The sequence below is a fragment of the Octopus sinensis genome, linkage group LG7 (genome assembly GCF_006345805.1).
Source record: "Octopus sinensis linkage group LG7, ASM634580v1, whole genome shotgun sequence".
NCBI lineage: Eukaryota > Metazoa > Mollusca > Cephalopoda > Octopoda > Octopodidae > Octopus > Octopus sinensis.
Window position 1 is genome coordinate 69,762,735 of NC_043003.1, and position 17,262 is coordinate 69,779,996.

The following is a 17,262-nucleotide window of genomic DNA, read 5'->3' on the forward strand; positions in this document are numbered from 1 at the left end:
AGTGTAATGGGTGCTTTCACATGCCACTGGTATGGGTTCCAATTTGTGTGACACTGGTATCTGCCACAACTGTGATTTTGCTTGGCTTGATGTGTCATCTTCTCAAGCACAACATAATGCCAAAGGTCTGTGAAGCTCAGCATTCAAAAGGAACTCAGCCACTTTACCTCTTTGAGCGCCTAACTTTAATTGTGGAGGAAACTGTGGAAGGGGCAGATCCAGGAAGGTATGGGATGAAGGCAGTGAGCTGGCAGAAACGTTAGTATGCTGAGCGAAATGCGTAGCCGTATTTCATCTGCCATTATGTTCTGAGTTCAAATTCCGCCGAGGTTGACTCCGCCTTTCATCCTTTCGGGGGTCGATAAATTAAGTACCAGTTACGCACTGGGGTCGATGTATTCGACTTAATCCGTATGTCTGTCCTTGTTTGTCCCCTCTGTGTTTAGCCCCTTGTGGGTAGTAAAGAAATAGGTATGGGATGAAGTGGTTTGAAATGATCTTCAGATGTTGGGCTCCACAGAGGAGTTGACAAAGGACCAAAACTTCTGGTAAAATCATGGCCATCTTTACATACAAGCATGTCTTTTACGGCCATATTTTCCCCCCTTCCCCTCACACATAATTCTGTCCTTTGGCAAAACTCTTCCACAACCCATCTTCCCACCACCCACAGCAGGCCCCTCCATTCTCCCTCACATGCCTATCCACACACTCTCCATGCCTTTACATATCAATCACATCCACCTCCCACTCACTCCTATTCCTCTCACCATTACTTCCTATCTCTAAACATCTCCCCTCACACTCTTATGGAATATTCCCCTCTATTCTCCTCTGTACTACTTGCCCTCCCCTAACTATTCCCTGTGGGTATACTCCACTACTTCTCCAACACCATTAGTTCTCTCTCTCTCTCTCTCATTCTGTCTTTCTCTCTAACTCTCTCCCACCTTCCCCTCCTTCCTTGTCCAACTGGGATACCCCAAGTATCTCCTCTATTGTAGGACAGCTGTCTCTGCCCCTCTCTCATACTCTAACCTCAGCTTGGCACACAACCACTTCCTTTGGTTCTGCTCCCTCTCTCAGCTGAGAGGTGTTTGTCTGGCAAGCTACTTGGTGACCCTGTGGGTGCAGGAGCCATGTAAAAAGCACCCATCCCATTCTGGTGCCACATAAAAAAATCACCCATACTGAAGCCATGTAAAAAACACCCAGTACACTCTGTGAAGTTGTCGGTGTTAGGAACTTAGCATTTGGTCAAATAGATATGTAGTATGATTGATAGGATCATCTCCGTGATTGATGGGATCAACTCCATGATTGATAAGGTCAACTCCATGCCAAGATCACTGCAGAAAACAGTAGAAGACTGAGAGAATATCAACATAGAGAATTCAGTAAGATAAAGAGACAGGAACTTACTTTTAAGCGAAGACCCTTCCTTCCAGTCAAATGGGGACTGTTTTCAACTTGTACCATATTCTCAGAGTTCTAAGTAAAAATAGAAATAATATAACAGAAGAACAATTACTTGAAATACATCAGAAAGTTGAACCAAAGATGAACCATTCCCATAAATTGTTACTTCAAGAGCTAAATATAACAGCTAAATCAATATCTAGCAAATGACAGCCAACTATTTTTAAAGAGGAAACATTTGATAATGTACTAGGGGGTAGACAATTCTTAGGAAGACCATGTCTTGGGTACCTTTTATTTACAGAGTTGCTCGATGAAGGACAACTTGCAGGTTAGATATCATTCCCTACAAAATAATAATAATGATAATACTAATTAATTCTTGCTTTATTGGCCACAAGGGCTAACATAAATCAAAAAACATGTAAGGACAAACACAGAACGAAAAGTACAAAGGGTTCTGCGAAAAAAGAAAAGTCTGTGTAAACATTAGAAAACAGCAAAAAATGTAACAATTAGAAAGAACTCCCAATAGGGGGAGGCGCTTCGAAAGGTTACTCGTGCAAAAACCCATAAAAGCCATGGGAGCCTGGTCAAAAAGGGGTATAGAGCCCCTTCTCCTTTTATATTACATTTTTTTTTACAGGTATAATCTCAGATTTGGTCCATTCATACTGGCCATTTTACTAACATTCACCAACCTTTCAATAAATTTGCTATGAGACAGTACTTCCCTCTCTACTCTCATCTTCCAATCCTTTCTACTACAGGCACAAGGCCTGAAATCCACAGGGAGGGGACTTGTTAATTACATTGACCCCACTACTCAACTGGTATTTATTTCATCAGCTCTGAAAGGATGAAAGGGAAATGCAAACTCTGCAGAATTTGAACTCAGAAGATAAAAATGGGATGAAATGCTGTTAAGCATTTTTCCCAGTGTGCTAACAACTCTGCCAGTTCTCTGCCCTCTGCAACTTAATAATATTGATATCAAGATACAGTAATCCCTTGCCATTTCATGGTTCACCTATCATGCACTCAGTATATCGTGGTTCACCTATTGTGCACTCAGTACATCACGGATTCTTCTTGCTAATATATATAAATTTATATCATGGAATCCTCAGTACATCATGGGTTTCTGTGGCTGATTGACACTCTTTCACTTGTTTCAGCCATTTGACTGTGGCCATGCTGGAGCACCATATCTAGTCAAGCAAATTGACCCCCAGGACTTATTCTTTATAAGCCTAGTACTTATTCTATCGGTCTCTTTTGCCGAACTGCTAAGTTACACACCAGCATCGGTTGTCAAGTGATATATATATATACAACAGGCTTCTTTCAGTTTCCATCTACCAAAATCCACTCACAAGGCTTTGGTTGGCCCAAAGCTATAGTAGAAGACACTTGCCTAAGGTGCCATGCAGTGGGACTGAACCCAGAACTATGTGGTTCGTAAGCAAGCTACTTACCACACAGCCACTCCTTTATATTTATATTTTTTTAGATTTTTATTATTTCTGTGGGAAGTTTTGGAACGTAATACCCATGATAGTGGAGGTATCACTGTATTTGATTTTGATTGGAATACTAAGACTTCTGAGTAGTTGTTTAAAACAACAACATGAATATACAGTAATACCTCACCTACCACAGTTCACCAATCGCACACTCAGTATATCGCAGATTTTTCTGTCTAATATATATAAATTTATATCATGGAATCCTCAGTACATCGTGGGTTTCTGTGGCCAATAGGTATTTATATTTTTTTAGATTTCAATTATTTCTGTGGGAGGTTTTGAAACACCACACCTGTGATAGTCGATGGATTACTGTACTGTCAGGTGTGAGCTGGCAGAATCATTAACACATTGATTAGCAAATGTGTAGTGGCATTTCGTCCAGATTCACAGTCTGAGTTCAAATTCCACTGAGGTCAAATTTGCTTTCCGTCCTTTTGGGATTGATAAAATAAATACCAAGTGAACACTGGAGTCAATTTAATTGACTTGGCCGCTTCCCTGAAATTGCTGGCCTTGTGTTAAGATTTGAAATCAGTTTGAAATCAATATTGAGATATAATGGAATATTGAAGCGTAACAAAAAGCAGAGTGGAAAATCTTGTAATTAATCTCTGAACAGTTGAAATGTTTCAGAAGTTCAATAGATCGTGATTTATCTTTCGAATTAAGGTTATGGTCTTCACAGAATTACTTACCATTTTCTCTTGCTTCAGTTCCTTGAGATATTCAAGTTTTGATTTGATGGTTGCTATAGCATCTTCCAAGTCAGAAATATCAGAATCAAACTGAAATATACACAAAAATAATACCATAATTTACATGTGTGTGAGTGTGTGTGCACGTGCATGCGTGTGTGCGTGTGTGTGTGTGTGTGTATCTGCTTCATCCTCCTTTTCATCATTTTATGTCCCCTTTTTCATGTTTGCAAGGGTCACAAATAATTTGTTGAAGCAGATTTTCTATGGCTGAATGCCCTTCTTGTCACCAACCAAGGGTGATATTTCCCATGGCCCCAAGCATGTTTTATACACAAGACTGGAAAAGATGGAGACCACTTTTACGTGACAACTGTCACATGATGTCTACAAAACAGTACACACACACACACACACACAGATATTTGTCCAAGGTACTATGTAGTGGGACTGAACCTAAGAACTCATGGTTGGGAAGCAAGCTTCTGAACCACACAGCCACAACTGCACCTATTTATGTTTATAAAAATCTACGCTTGAAAAGATATCGTGTGTAGAAGTTCAGTTGATGATGGTGCACATATGTATAGGCCGGTGTTCTGTGTGTGGCATAATGTATAGAATAAGTCAGATTCTAAATGCGGCAACATATTCCAAAAGGACCAGTAGGCTGTGTTACTGTCAATGTTTCCAGGCTTGCAGGGCAGTTAAAGGCATGTCATTGCCCTGGTTACTAGGCTATAAGACTCTGTCAAGCTATGTCTTGGCTAGCAGGCAAAAGGAACTATCATAACTGCATTGCTGCAAAGCTCTGAAGGCTGCTTTATGGTTGTGTGTCTGCTGGACTGTGTCAGTAAGCGGACTACAAGAATCATGAAGGCTGCTGGATGTTCAGCTGTCTGGCAATATCAGAAGGTAAAGTGGGTAGCAATTAGCTATGTCAGTAAATATGTTGTTTGTTCCTTCTCAAGCCACGCCTGACTCATAAGGGCTGGTTTCCTGGTTGCATTGACGTATAGGCTCCTCACCTGGATGGGACACTGGTCCGTCACAGGTGAGCTGCTAAATGCAGGAGAAAAGAGTGAGAGAAAGTTGTGGTGAAAGAGTCAGCAGAAGTTTGCCATTACCTTCTGCCGGAGCTGAGTGGAGCTTAGGTGTTTTCGCTCATAGACACACACATCGCCTGGTCTGAGATTTGAACCCGCGATCTCTCGACCATGAGTCTGCTGCTCTAACCACTAGGCCATGTGCCTCCACATGCCAGTAAATATAGCAGCTTAATAATTGCTACTTATCTTTTATTTGTTTCAGTCATTAGACTGTGGCCATGCTGGGGCACTGCCTTGAAGAATTTTAATCAAATGAATTGACTCTAGTACTTATTGTGCTTTTTAAGCCAGATACTTATTCTATTAGTCTCTTTTACTGAAATGCTAAGTTACAGAGACATAAACAAACCAACACAGGTTGTCAAACAATGGAGGGAGACAAACACACAGATGCATACACATAGATATATACATATACACAATGGACTTCTTTGGGTTTCCATTTACCAAATCCACTCACAAGACATTGGTCAGCCCAAAGCTATAGTAGAAGACACTTGCCCAAGGTGCCATGCAGTAGGACTAAAGCCAGAACCATGAGGGAAGAAAATTTGTGCTTGTATTAAAAATTGTTTCCCATAACTCTCTCTCACACTCACACCTACACACACACACACATTTGATTTAGTCATGTAACTCCTTTACTTTACTCCTCTCTTCCCCAAGTGTAAAGTTCCTCCCACATGCATACACTTTGGGCTCATAGTCTTGCAAGCTGCATGGCAACCTCACTGGTGCTGGTGACATGAAGAATGCACCCTTTTATATGCTGTAAAGTGTAGAAACCATTTCAAACAGACACAGGAGCATGATGCATTCCTGGACTCATCAGATCCCGTCAAACTCTCCACCCATGCCAATATGGAACACAGATGCTAAATGATAATGATATATGTGTGTGAGTGTATATATATATGAGAGGTATTAGTATCTAGAAGACCCAAAGAGTGGCAGGTAATGCTAAATAAGTGCAATGGACAGACCATAGTTAAACTCTTGGTTCAATAGTGATAGGAGTGAGGAATCTAATGTGGGTCATGTATCAGTATGTATTAGCATATACATTAGACAAAATGAGATAACAAAACCAAGGCTGTGAGGAGTTTTCAGGACATTTATAAGGAAAAAGATATAGATATAGTCTTACAGCTGTTTCTGGAATAATATGGATATCTCACATCGTGTCTGATGAAGGGATATCCATAATATCCCAGAAACAGCTGTAAGACTATATCTATATCTTTTTCCTTATAAATGTCCTGAAAATTCCTAACAGCCTTGGTTTTGTTATCTCATTTTGTCTAAGATATATAAATATATATATTGTGACCACAACTGATCATGACCAACGCCAGTACCTCTTGACTGGCTCCTGTGCCAGCAGCATGTAAAAGGCATCATCCGAACATGATTGTTGCCAGGCCCACCTTACTAGCTCCTGTGCCAGTGACACATAAAACAAGCACCCACTACACTCTCGGAGTCATTGACGTTAGGAAGGGCATCCAGCTGTAGAAACTCTGCCAGACCAGATTGGAGCCTGGGTACAGCCACTGGCTGTCCAGTCTTCAGTCAAACTGTCCAACCCATGCCAGCATGGAAAACGGACGTTAATTGATGATGATGATCATCATCCTCATCATCATCATCATCATCATCATCGTTGTTTAATGTCTGCTTTCCATGCTAGCATGGGTTGGACGGTTCAACTGGGGTCTGGGAAGCCAGAAGGCTGCACCAGGCCCAGTCTGATCTGGCAGTGTTTCTACAGCTGGATGCCCTTCCTAATGCCAACCACTCCGTGAGTGTAGTGGGTGCTTATTACGAGCCACCAGCACAGGTGCTAGACGGGGCTGGCAAATGGCCACGATCGGATGGTGCTATTTACGTGCCACCGGCACGGAGACTAGACGAAGCTGACAACGGCCACGAATCAGATGGTGCTTTTTACGTGCCACCAACACGGAAACCAGAAGAAGCTGGCAATGACCACGAATCGGATGGTGCTTTTTACGTGCCACTGGCACGGAGGCCAGTCAGGGCGGCGCTGGCTACAGCCACATTCGGATGGTTCTCTTACGTGTCACTGGCACTGGTATCACAGCTACAAATTCCATTGATGTTGATCGAATACGATTTTGATTTTGATTTTCACTTGCCTCAGTAGGTCTTCCCAAGTGGAGCTTTGTGTCCCAAGAAGGATATATATATATATATATATTTATGCACAAAAATACATCCAATAAAACAAACACAAATTAATTTTTAAAATGTTATTCTTTTGTTTTTTTTATATTTTTATCGTAAGAAATAGAAGAAAAAGTATAATTTTTAAAGTTTTCTAAAAATTATTTTCTTTGAAATAATTTAAGATCGAAATGGTAAACAGCAGCAGCACCACCACCACCACCACGAACAACAACAACAACAACAACAGCGACAGCAACAATATATCATATAATAATGTTATTTCCCTTTTTGTTTTGTGCTGAAGAGAAAATAGACAAATTGAATTACTTGATGAAGACTGCAATTAACTATTAATTGAATTGGAAATTACCAACCTTAGATATTTCTTCAGGCTGTTCAACAGATCCTCTTGATGGAAGTTTAGAAGAGAACTGATGCTTTTTATCAAGAGATTTGTCAGCAACCAACTGAAAACAATTGAAAATGATCAATCTTGTGGATAATCTCTTGGATAATGGATAATGTGAATAGATTTAGATCTGTTCATATAACTTCAACGAAAATGATTTGATATTAAATCAGATAAATTTATTCTTAAATATATTTCTTTCTCTTTTAGTCAGATTTCTTTTTAAAGTCAGCGATTGTAATTCTAAAATAAATATAGAGAGAAACTGGTCAAGAATTAGAGAAGTGTCCTGCAAGAGTCAGTGCGGCACAGTAAACTAGATTGCCTTGGTACCAGACACACAGCCATGAGATCAGCAGAATTTGCCTTTGAAAGCAATGTTGCCAGATGTTTGTGGTTGTACAAGCTGACTTTTCAATGGCCAAGTTCAGGTATTACTTCTCAATAGCCAGATGCAGGTATGGCTATGTGGTAATAAGTTTCCTTTCCAACCATATGGTCTTAGGTTCAGTTCCACAGCATGGTATTTCTACTTTCACCCTAGGCCAACCAAAGTCTTGTGGATGGGTTTGGTATATGGAAACTTAAGACAGTCACTATATATATATATACAGGGTGCGGTGAATATATTGTTGTCTAAATTACACAAAAATAACACTGACTTCTCATTTTAACAGATACATTTACCAAAATTACATAAAAGTATCTTGAAATACTAAAGAGTAAATTTATTCAATAAAATTGCCATTGGCTTCAACCACAGACTCCAGAAGATTTCAGAAACTCCTAAAACTATTCTGGATGGTCTGCTTGTTTAAGTTGGTGAATGCTGCCATAATCCTTGCCTTCAGTTCATCTTTGGAATTATGAGGAGTTTTGTTGGTCTCTCACTCAGATGTGCCCCACACATAATAATTAAGGGGGTTGCAGTCTGGGGAGTTAGGTAACCAGATGTTAGGGGTGATGTGGTCACAGAAATTGTCTGTCTGCTGCTGGATTGGCTTCCATGCAGGTAGCATGCAAAAAAACACCTTTTGAGCATGGTCATTGCCAGAACTGTCTGACTGGCCCTCGTGTCAGTGGCACGTAAAAGCACCCACTAAACTCTTGGGGTGGTTGGCATTAGGAAGGGCCTCCAGCTGTAGAAACTTTGCCAGATCAGATTGAACCTGGTGCAGCCTTCTGGCTCACCAGTCCTCAATCAAACCATCCAACCCATGCCAGCATAGAAAGCAGACGTTAAATGACAATGATGATGATGATGATGACACACTCTTCAGAGTTGTTGGTGTTAGGAAGGGTATCCAACCATATAGAGGAGTACAATGCAGTCCTTGCACCCATCAGATTCTGTCAAACCATCCAGCGCCTGCCAGCATGGCACCTGGATGTTGAATGATGGCGATGATGATGATGAGGATGATGATCTGGTGGGTTTAAACACAGTTTCTATCTATGAAATTCACCCACAAAATACTGGTCATCCTGAATTGATAGTAGAAGATTGCAGAGTAGGATGGAACCTGAATGCACATGGTTACTAAGTGAGTTAGTCAACCATAGAGCCGTTGCAAGAAGTCTGTGTTTTTTTTTTTTGTTAAGTTTTTTAAAATAGAAATGAAAAGAGGGAAGAAAGAAAGAAAGAAGGAAGATAAAAATAGAAAGTAAAGTAAAAAGAAAGAATGAAAGGAGTGGAGGAGGGGAGAGTTGAAATTTTTTACAGCTGGGTGCACTTCTTACTGTTAACCACTGAACCATGACGTTAGAGAGTAATTTATTTTTGTCTGTTAAGTAAACTGAAGGAAACAGAGTCATGTGGTTTGCTAAGGTGTGGAATCAAATAAATGACTAAGACAAGGCTGGATCTCAGGGCTAAAGGGAGTAGCAGCAACAGCAGCAACAGCCAACGCCATAACTTCATGGCTTAGTCTTTAGATTTTAGATTTTATCTTTTACAGTAGAAGACACTTGCCTGAGGTGTCATGCAGTGGGACTGAACCCAGAACCATGTGGTTGGGAAGCAAACTACATACCACATAGCTGGTAGAACTGGTAGCACACTGGGCAAGATGCTGAGCAACATTTCAGCTATCTTTACGTTCTGAGTTCAAATCTCACTGAAGTCATCTTTGCCTTTCATCTTTTGGGGGGCAATAAAACAAGTACCACTTGAGTAATGGTGTCAATGCAATCAACAAAGCTTCTCCCATGATATTGCTGGCCTTGTGCCAAAACTCGAGATCAATTTGTGTAACATATGTTACACAAAATGGTTTGTATCAAAATGTCTTATAGCCACCATACGTGGTGTCTTTTACCATACACAGACTTACGACCATGCTTACCTTATGATGAAGAAAGAGGGCCTGGAGAATTTAGGGATGACCAGAGAGATTGAAGGGGAAAGAAACAGAGGAAGGAGAAGGGTGATATAGATGTCAAGCTTGAGGAACTGGTTGGAAGCAAGAAACATTAAACATCAGTACAGTTCTATATTTAGGAGATGAGGAATTATGTGCATTATTTACATTATTTACATTTGACGGATATTTGTCCTCATCTTGTTTGTTGTTAACACAATGTTTCAGCTGATATACCCTACAGACTTCATCAGGTGTCTTAGGGAAATTTCAAACTTGGGTTCTCATTCCTAATAATAATAATGACATTGAAAAATACCTTAGGAATGAAAACCCAGGTTCAAAGTTTCCCCCAAGACACCTGATGAAGGCCTGAGGGTATATCAGCCGAAACGTTGTGTTAACAACAAACAAGATGAGGACAAATATCCGTCAAATGTAAATAATGTAAATAATGTATTAAACATCAGGACATTTTCATAGAAACCAAGATATGGTCTGTAACATCAAAGCTTTATCTTTGAATTAAACATAGAATCCACCTGCAGAGCTTCTATGCAGTTTTTGTCTACTCCATTTAAATCCTAAGTTAAGGATGGGCCTGAGAATGTGTGTGGTAAAAGGCACCACATAAGTTATTCTGACACAAACCATTTTGATCTGATAATGATTTATTTGACATAAGACATTTTAATGTCTCTCTCTCACTCTCTTTCTTTCTCTCTTTCTCTCTCCCTCTCTCTCTCTCTCTATGTAAACCTGTTTATGTGTGAACATCCAGCTATGTTTGTATGTATGTACAACATCTCTCCACACTCTCTCTCTTTCTGTATGTATGTTTCTGAATGGTACATGTGTGTGTGTGTGTTTAACTGTTTGTAATATCGCCATGCACACACACATTCACACACATACATGCACACACACATTCACACACACATACACACACCCACACTGACTGTCATGAGGAGAAGGTAAGAGAAACAGGCAGAGAAGAACAAACCATTTCCTAGTCTAGATTTCATTTTAAAACAAAATCCTGAAATACCACAACCTATTGGCCATCTACATTTTCCATCTTGTGGCGTTTGAGACTTTTGCTGGGGTCAGACCACTGACTGCGAGATTCCTGTCTTCACTGGCAACTCACATTGCAGAGGTAACTGGTGAGGCTCGTGAGGGTGCTTTGCTGTTCCAGTGCATCAGCCTCGCCATCACCCACGGCAATGCTGCAAGTGTACTGACGTGTCTTAATAGCCATTAGAAAGGTTTTCCAGCGCCCCCCACCCACAACTTTTCAACCCAAGGTGGTGATCGTTTTGTTTTTTTTCTTTCCTTTTCTCCCTTTTTCTTTTTCTCGTTTTTCTTTTTAATTTTTTCCAACTCTGTTCTCTGTTTTGTCCAGTTTTCTAGTTTGGTTTTGTAAAATGGTAAACATTGTGAAGGCAATAAAATTTTCCATTCTATTTCAAAACACCAATCACCAATATGACCATTGCCCACAGCAGATCAAACTCACAGCTTATCTATGGTGTCTCACAGCATCAAAGGGAACTGATTCCATACTAAATAGGGAGCATAACAACCAAATTCATAATTGCCAGCTATAGGTGGAGGAATAATGGCACTAAATTTAATTTGTGGCATTGGTTACCCATTATTACATTATTAAATATATTCTTATGCAATGCCAGTGTTTGAACAAAAAAATCATTTTTCTTTGTACCATTTTGCTTGATACCGCATTATTTTACCAATATTCTACCATTTATTTCCAGGAATGATAAAAAAAAATCAATCTCAATTAGTAAATTAACCCCTACTCATATAGTCGGGTTCACTTGCTTTGGGGCCTGTTATTCTAAGAGGACACATTCTTTTCTCAGACAAACTGCTGTACAGCTATCTCTCTCTCTCTCTCTCCCCCTCTGCCAATCTGTTTATACATTTAATATCCTGCAACAACTCAACAATATTCTGAAAATCACTGACATTTTAATTTTTTCTGAACATCTGCTGAACAATATATAAATGTTTCTGTTATTGCCATTATCATCATCATCATCATCATTGATCATCAACATCATCATCACCTTGTCATCATCAATGTTGTTCTTTTTTCTCACCCTCTATCTCTTCTTCTTCTTCTTCTTCTCTTCTTGCCTTCCCTTCCTCCTCTTCCTCCCTACCCTTTCTTGCTCCTCTTCCATTTCCTCTTCATTGTCTTCCTTCTCCTCTTCCTCTTCTTCCTCCCCTTCCCTTTCCTCCTCCCCTTACCCTTCCTCTTCTTTCTCCTCCTCTTCTCCCTTCTTCAGCACTCACGTTATGTCATTCATCGTCATATTTTCATGATGCAAGAAAAAGATGTTCATATTCCAAAAGTCACAGAATTACAAAAAGGGATTCTATGACAAAAACTGTGAAATTATCTCAGGTTCCATTAACAAGACTATCTGAGATCACTCGCAACAACAAAAAAAAAACGTAATAATAATAATAATAAAAATAAAAATCACAAATCACACAAACCTATTATTGATTTTTTTTTTACCAGTAAAATACAGCAGAAGAAGAAAAACAAAAGTATTCAAAGAAATATTGATGTATTCAGATCTTTTGCAAAAATTTTAGTCTTCACTTATTGACTTATGGTGATTGTAAATAAAGTTTGTCTATAAATTTCCATAGAAATTAGTTACAAAATGAAGTTAGCATCAAATGTCAAAAGCAGATAACAGCTTAATGATTAGAATTACAAAAGATCCATTTTAATTGGAGGTGCAGGAGTGGCTGTGTGGTAAGTAGCTTGCTTATCAACTGCATGGTTCTGGGTTCAGTCCTACTGTGTGACACCTTTGGCAAGTGTCTTCTACTATAGACTCAGGCTGACCAAAGCCTTGAAAGAAGCCTGTTGTGTGTATATATATATATATATATATATATATATATAAAGAATTTTTTGCATAATAAGATTAAAAAAACCAAGCCTGTGTAGATATTAGAGCATTTATAGATAGAAGGTCTTACAGCTGTTTCTAGGATAATTATTAATAATATCCCTTCATCAGAGATGGCGTGAGAGGATAGTTAAGTCATAGTTAGTTTAGATGTGATACAAAATAGAGAGTGAGGTTGAGGAAAGAAAATAGATGCAAGATATGTATGGGTATTGAAGTTGTAAATCTATTTTTATGAATAATGGTATATATGCAATAGTCCAATATCCTATGGGTAAAGTCCAAAAGTCCAACAGAGTTTAAAATGAGTCCTTCCAAATATAGAGTTTATAAGCAATGTAAGATTCCCTTATGAGTGAGATCCACCAGATTTTTAAACTTGGTCATTCCCAGTAGAGAATTTATATACAGTGTTGCAGAGTCAAAGGTTTTTATTTAAACTGACCTAAAAATAGGGAGTGTGTTAGTAAGGTCAAATCAAAAACAGGAAGAGGAGTGAAGAAAGAGAAAAAAAAATGACACCATTATCTCTTATAACCTCAACTTCTTGCTATATATATATATATATCTTCTATATACATAAAACTCAACTTGTGTGGCTGTGTGTGTATCTGTGTGTTTAACTTCCCGGCACATCTCCTCCTAGCCAACAAATCATAGAACCACCAAAAATGGGTCACTTAAAGTCTAGGCGAATGAAAATTGAACTGCGCTATTTCTGTTCCAAAATTCATCTCGCAAGTGCAAAAATCGATAATGTGTTTGTTTAGGCCTTATCCCCTGCATTGAATAGTGAACTTTACTCAATCAGCTGTTTGACGTGAACTGTGTTCACCATGCGTGCAAGCATCCGTAAATTGCATGAAAAATAAAAAATCAAGATATAAAAACAAATCGCCATAAACATTGTAGAAATTCGGCAAAGAAATGAATTTTCGGGATGTAGCCTGGAGGGTTTTTTCGTATTAATCGTTTGCACTTTGTGAACACATACCAATTGTTTTCATAACATTTTTAACACTTTGAATCAAATTATGACCATTTTGCGTTGAGTCACTTTAACCAAAGTTTAGCAGGCCGGATTTTTGATCATCACGATACATCGCCAGCGACTCCCTGAAACTCTCCCCTGAGAAATTTATATATATAAAACTCAACTTGTGTGTCTGTGTGTGTATCTGTGTGTTTAACTTTTGGATCTACCAAGTTTCATTATTAAGGATGGAAAGTAGTGTGTAGCAAATCTATATATATAAAGCTGAAGTTGTCTGTGTGTAGCAGGTTTGGTAGCCTTCAACTAACATTATCTCCTTTGAGACCCTGCAGTGCAAGTTGACCAAAATTGAGAGTATGATAGAAGAAGGCTTGCTCTTCATTCTGTAGAAGATAAAATTCAAATCGGACCATGTTGACACCAAAAATTATTTACATCAAACAGGTGCTTTTTTTCTATGAAAATCCCTATTTTTTACAATTTTTGACTGCTGTGTCACCATTTTTCAGTGTATTTCAACTGGAAAAATGTTCACTTGAAGAGAACAACAAGACTTTTCAAAAATTCCAATTCTAAAGAGTCGAAACAAACCCAAGCAACACCGGGTGATACTGCTAGTATACATATATATCATCATCATCATCATCATCATCGTTTAATGTCCGCTTTCCATGCTAGCATATATGTATATATATATATGTGTGTATATGTTTGTGTGTCTGTGTTTGTCCCCCCAGCATCGCTTGACAACTGATGCTGGTGTGTTTATGTCCCCGTAACTTAGAAGTACAGCAAAAGGAAGATCAATAGAATAAGTACTAGGCTTACAAAGAGTAAGCTCTGAGGTCGATTTTGCTCAACTAAAGGCGGTGCTCCAGCATGGCTGTAGTCAAATGACTGAAACAAGTAAAAGAATGAAAGAATAAAAATGTCTTCTTGAATGAAGAGTTATTTTTTTAACTTAGCAGTTCGGCAACAGGGACTAATAAAATAAGTACTAGGTTTACAAATAATAATTTACTCGACTAAAGACAGTGCTCCGGTATGGCCACAGTCAAATGACTGAAACAAGTAAAAGAATAAAAGAATAAAATTCATGAGTTGAAATTTTCCCACATTCTACCAAGTGAATACTTGTTCACATCTTGAGTTTATCATTTGGGAAACAGGTGTGCAATTGAAAAAGAATTTCAGGTATTTTATTTGACAGTATGCCTCATTAATAAACCAACCATCTTCTTGTTTTTAGTCTTGAATGAAAAAAATTTCATGTGTGAATATAGTAGGTGTGTGTATTCCTTTGTTTGATCATTTATTTTAGGTTTTCTTTGCCATACCAGCTTGGATCAGATGAATGACTACTACCAAAATGCAAGTATGGCTGTGTGGTTTCAGCTTCAGTCCCACTGTGTGGCACCTTGGGCAAGTGTCTTCTACTATAGCCCTGGGCCAACAAAAGCCTTGTGAGTGGACTTAGTTGATGGAAATAAGCCTGTTTGCATACACACATACATATATATATAGATAGATAGATATATAAATAGATAGATAGATGGATGGATGGATAAATAAACAGATAGATACATGAATAGATAGATGATAGATAGATAGATAGATAGATAGATAAATAGACAGACAGACAGACAGATAGATAAATAGATAGATACATAGACAGATAGATAGATGGATAGATAGATAGATAGATAGATAGATAGATAGATAGATAGATAGATAGATAGATCGATAGATAGATAGATAGATAGATAGATAGATAGATAGATAGATAGATATTGGTGCAGGCGTGGCAGTGTGGTAAGAAACTTGCTTCCCAACCACATGATTCCAGGTCCAGTCCCATTGCATGGCACCTCGGACAAGTGTCTTCTGCTATAGCCTGTAGCTGACCAAAACCTTGTGAGTGAAGCTGGTAGATGGAAACAGAAAGAAACTCATTGTAAATATATATATCTTTGTGTGTGCTTCTTTGTCTGTGATTGTTCCCGCCACTGCTCAACAGCCAGTGTTGGTGTGTTTATGTCCCCATCATTTAACGGTTCAGCAATAGAGATCAATAGAATAAATACCAGGCTTTAAAAAAAGAAGTCCTGAGGTCAACTGATTCGGCTAAAAGTTCTTCAAGGTGGTGCCTCAGCATGGCCACAGTCTAATGACTGAAACAAGTAAAAGAGAGCCTTTACTTGTGAGTGTCACTGTCATATAAGCAGTACAATTCGTTTCCAATAAAAACATGAAATATTACTTCTCTTGGAGACAAGTGAGAGTTGGTGACAGGAAGGGCATCTTGTCATAGGAAATCTACTCTAATAACCTTCATCCAACCCAAGCAAGCATAGAAAAGTGGATGTTAAAATGATGATCCTGATAATGACAAGGCATTGTTTTATAGTTGGATGTCCTACCTGTTCCTTACTCCAACTGTTTCTCAAGTTAGAGATGTTTTTCTTTCACTCCTCTTAAAAAGCAGAGCTAGATGATTTTTGTTAACAGTTATCACCATTTTCCAGCTCGACACGTTTTATGAACAGCACAAAAAGAAAATATCCACTAACACACACAGCTAGGTTGTCCCTAGCTGAGAAAAGAATCACATGATAAAATTCTCATAATTCAGACATCAACATAAATTGCAGAAATGAAAAATTATCAGCCTATACCCACATGAAAGAAAGTATGTTATCTTACCTATGAGTCCCACCATGATTATAAACACTAAAATCTGCACCAATGGTCCTCACATATTCAGAAATATTTATGGTACAGCTTCAATATTAGAAATGGATGTTATAATTTTCTCTTACCTCATCTCTGTGAGATTTAACACGTTTTAACTTCCTTTTTAAAACTTTTTTCATGTCCAGTAAAAACTCCATTGCTCCAGAAGGTTCAAAAGGTTCTCCTGTTGACACCCAAAGAGGACCAAGTGCCAGGCTTTTACTCTGTTGTAGACAGTCAGACAATGCAGGTACTGTATAACAAAAACAGAAAAGAAGTATTTGGAGACATTAGTTTCTTATAAAAGCTCAAAGTCATTTACAAAATAGAGAAAACCCAACAATTAGAGAGAAAGTAAGGTCCTAAAAGCATTAAGTTCATGTTTATGTACTCACTGGGGTCTGCGCTTGCACCCATATGAGAGACAGAAATCTGTTGAGCTTTCTGTCTCTCATATCCCTTACACCCATTCTTCCATCACTCCTCTAACAATGGCACTATTCAGCTGCTGTAATCATATGGTAGCAGAATCTACACATATTTATTCCCCTTTGTGCTACTCATTACTCCCCTCTCTCTCTGGAATCACATCCTTTAATATCCATCCTTCATTTTCAATATAACCTCTTCCCACTTTATTTTCTACTGATTACCCTTTTCTGTTCCCCAACCCTTTAATATCTCCTATCATTCTAACCACCCCATCTGCTGTTGAAACAACCCATCACTTCTCTTTTTGATTCTCTATAGCTACAAGTGTGCATAAGTGGCTTTCATCATTGTCCCTGTACTTCTCTCTCTCTTTCTTCTTTCTACATTCAGATTCTACAGATTTTAACTGCTTTCTGATCTATCTACAAGTTT

General features: G+C 38.6%; 1 protein-coding gene across 3 annotated transcripts in view; it reads right to left on the reverse strand.

Annotated features, from left to right (window-relative positions):
• LOC115214434 (doublecortin domain-containing protein 1-like) overlaps positions 1-17,262 on the reverse strand; it is a 299,436-nt gene that overhangs the window by 173,927 nt on the left and 108,247 nt on the right. For all 3 annotated transcript variants that reach the window (XM_036504819.1, XM_036504818.1, XM_036504820.1), the window contains 4 exons: positions 16,485-16,651; positions 7,320-7,412; positions 3,647-3,736; positions 1,423-1,491 (listed from right to left, as the gene is read on the reverse strand). In XM_036504819.1, coding sequence (XP_036360712.1) covers positions 1,423-1,491; positions 3,647-3,736; positions 7,320-7,412; positions 16,485-16,651 — 419 coding nt within the window. The remainder of the gene's footprint in view (positions 1-1,422; positions 1,492-3,646; positions 3,737-7,319; positions 7,413-16,484; positions 16,652-17,262) is intronic.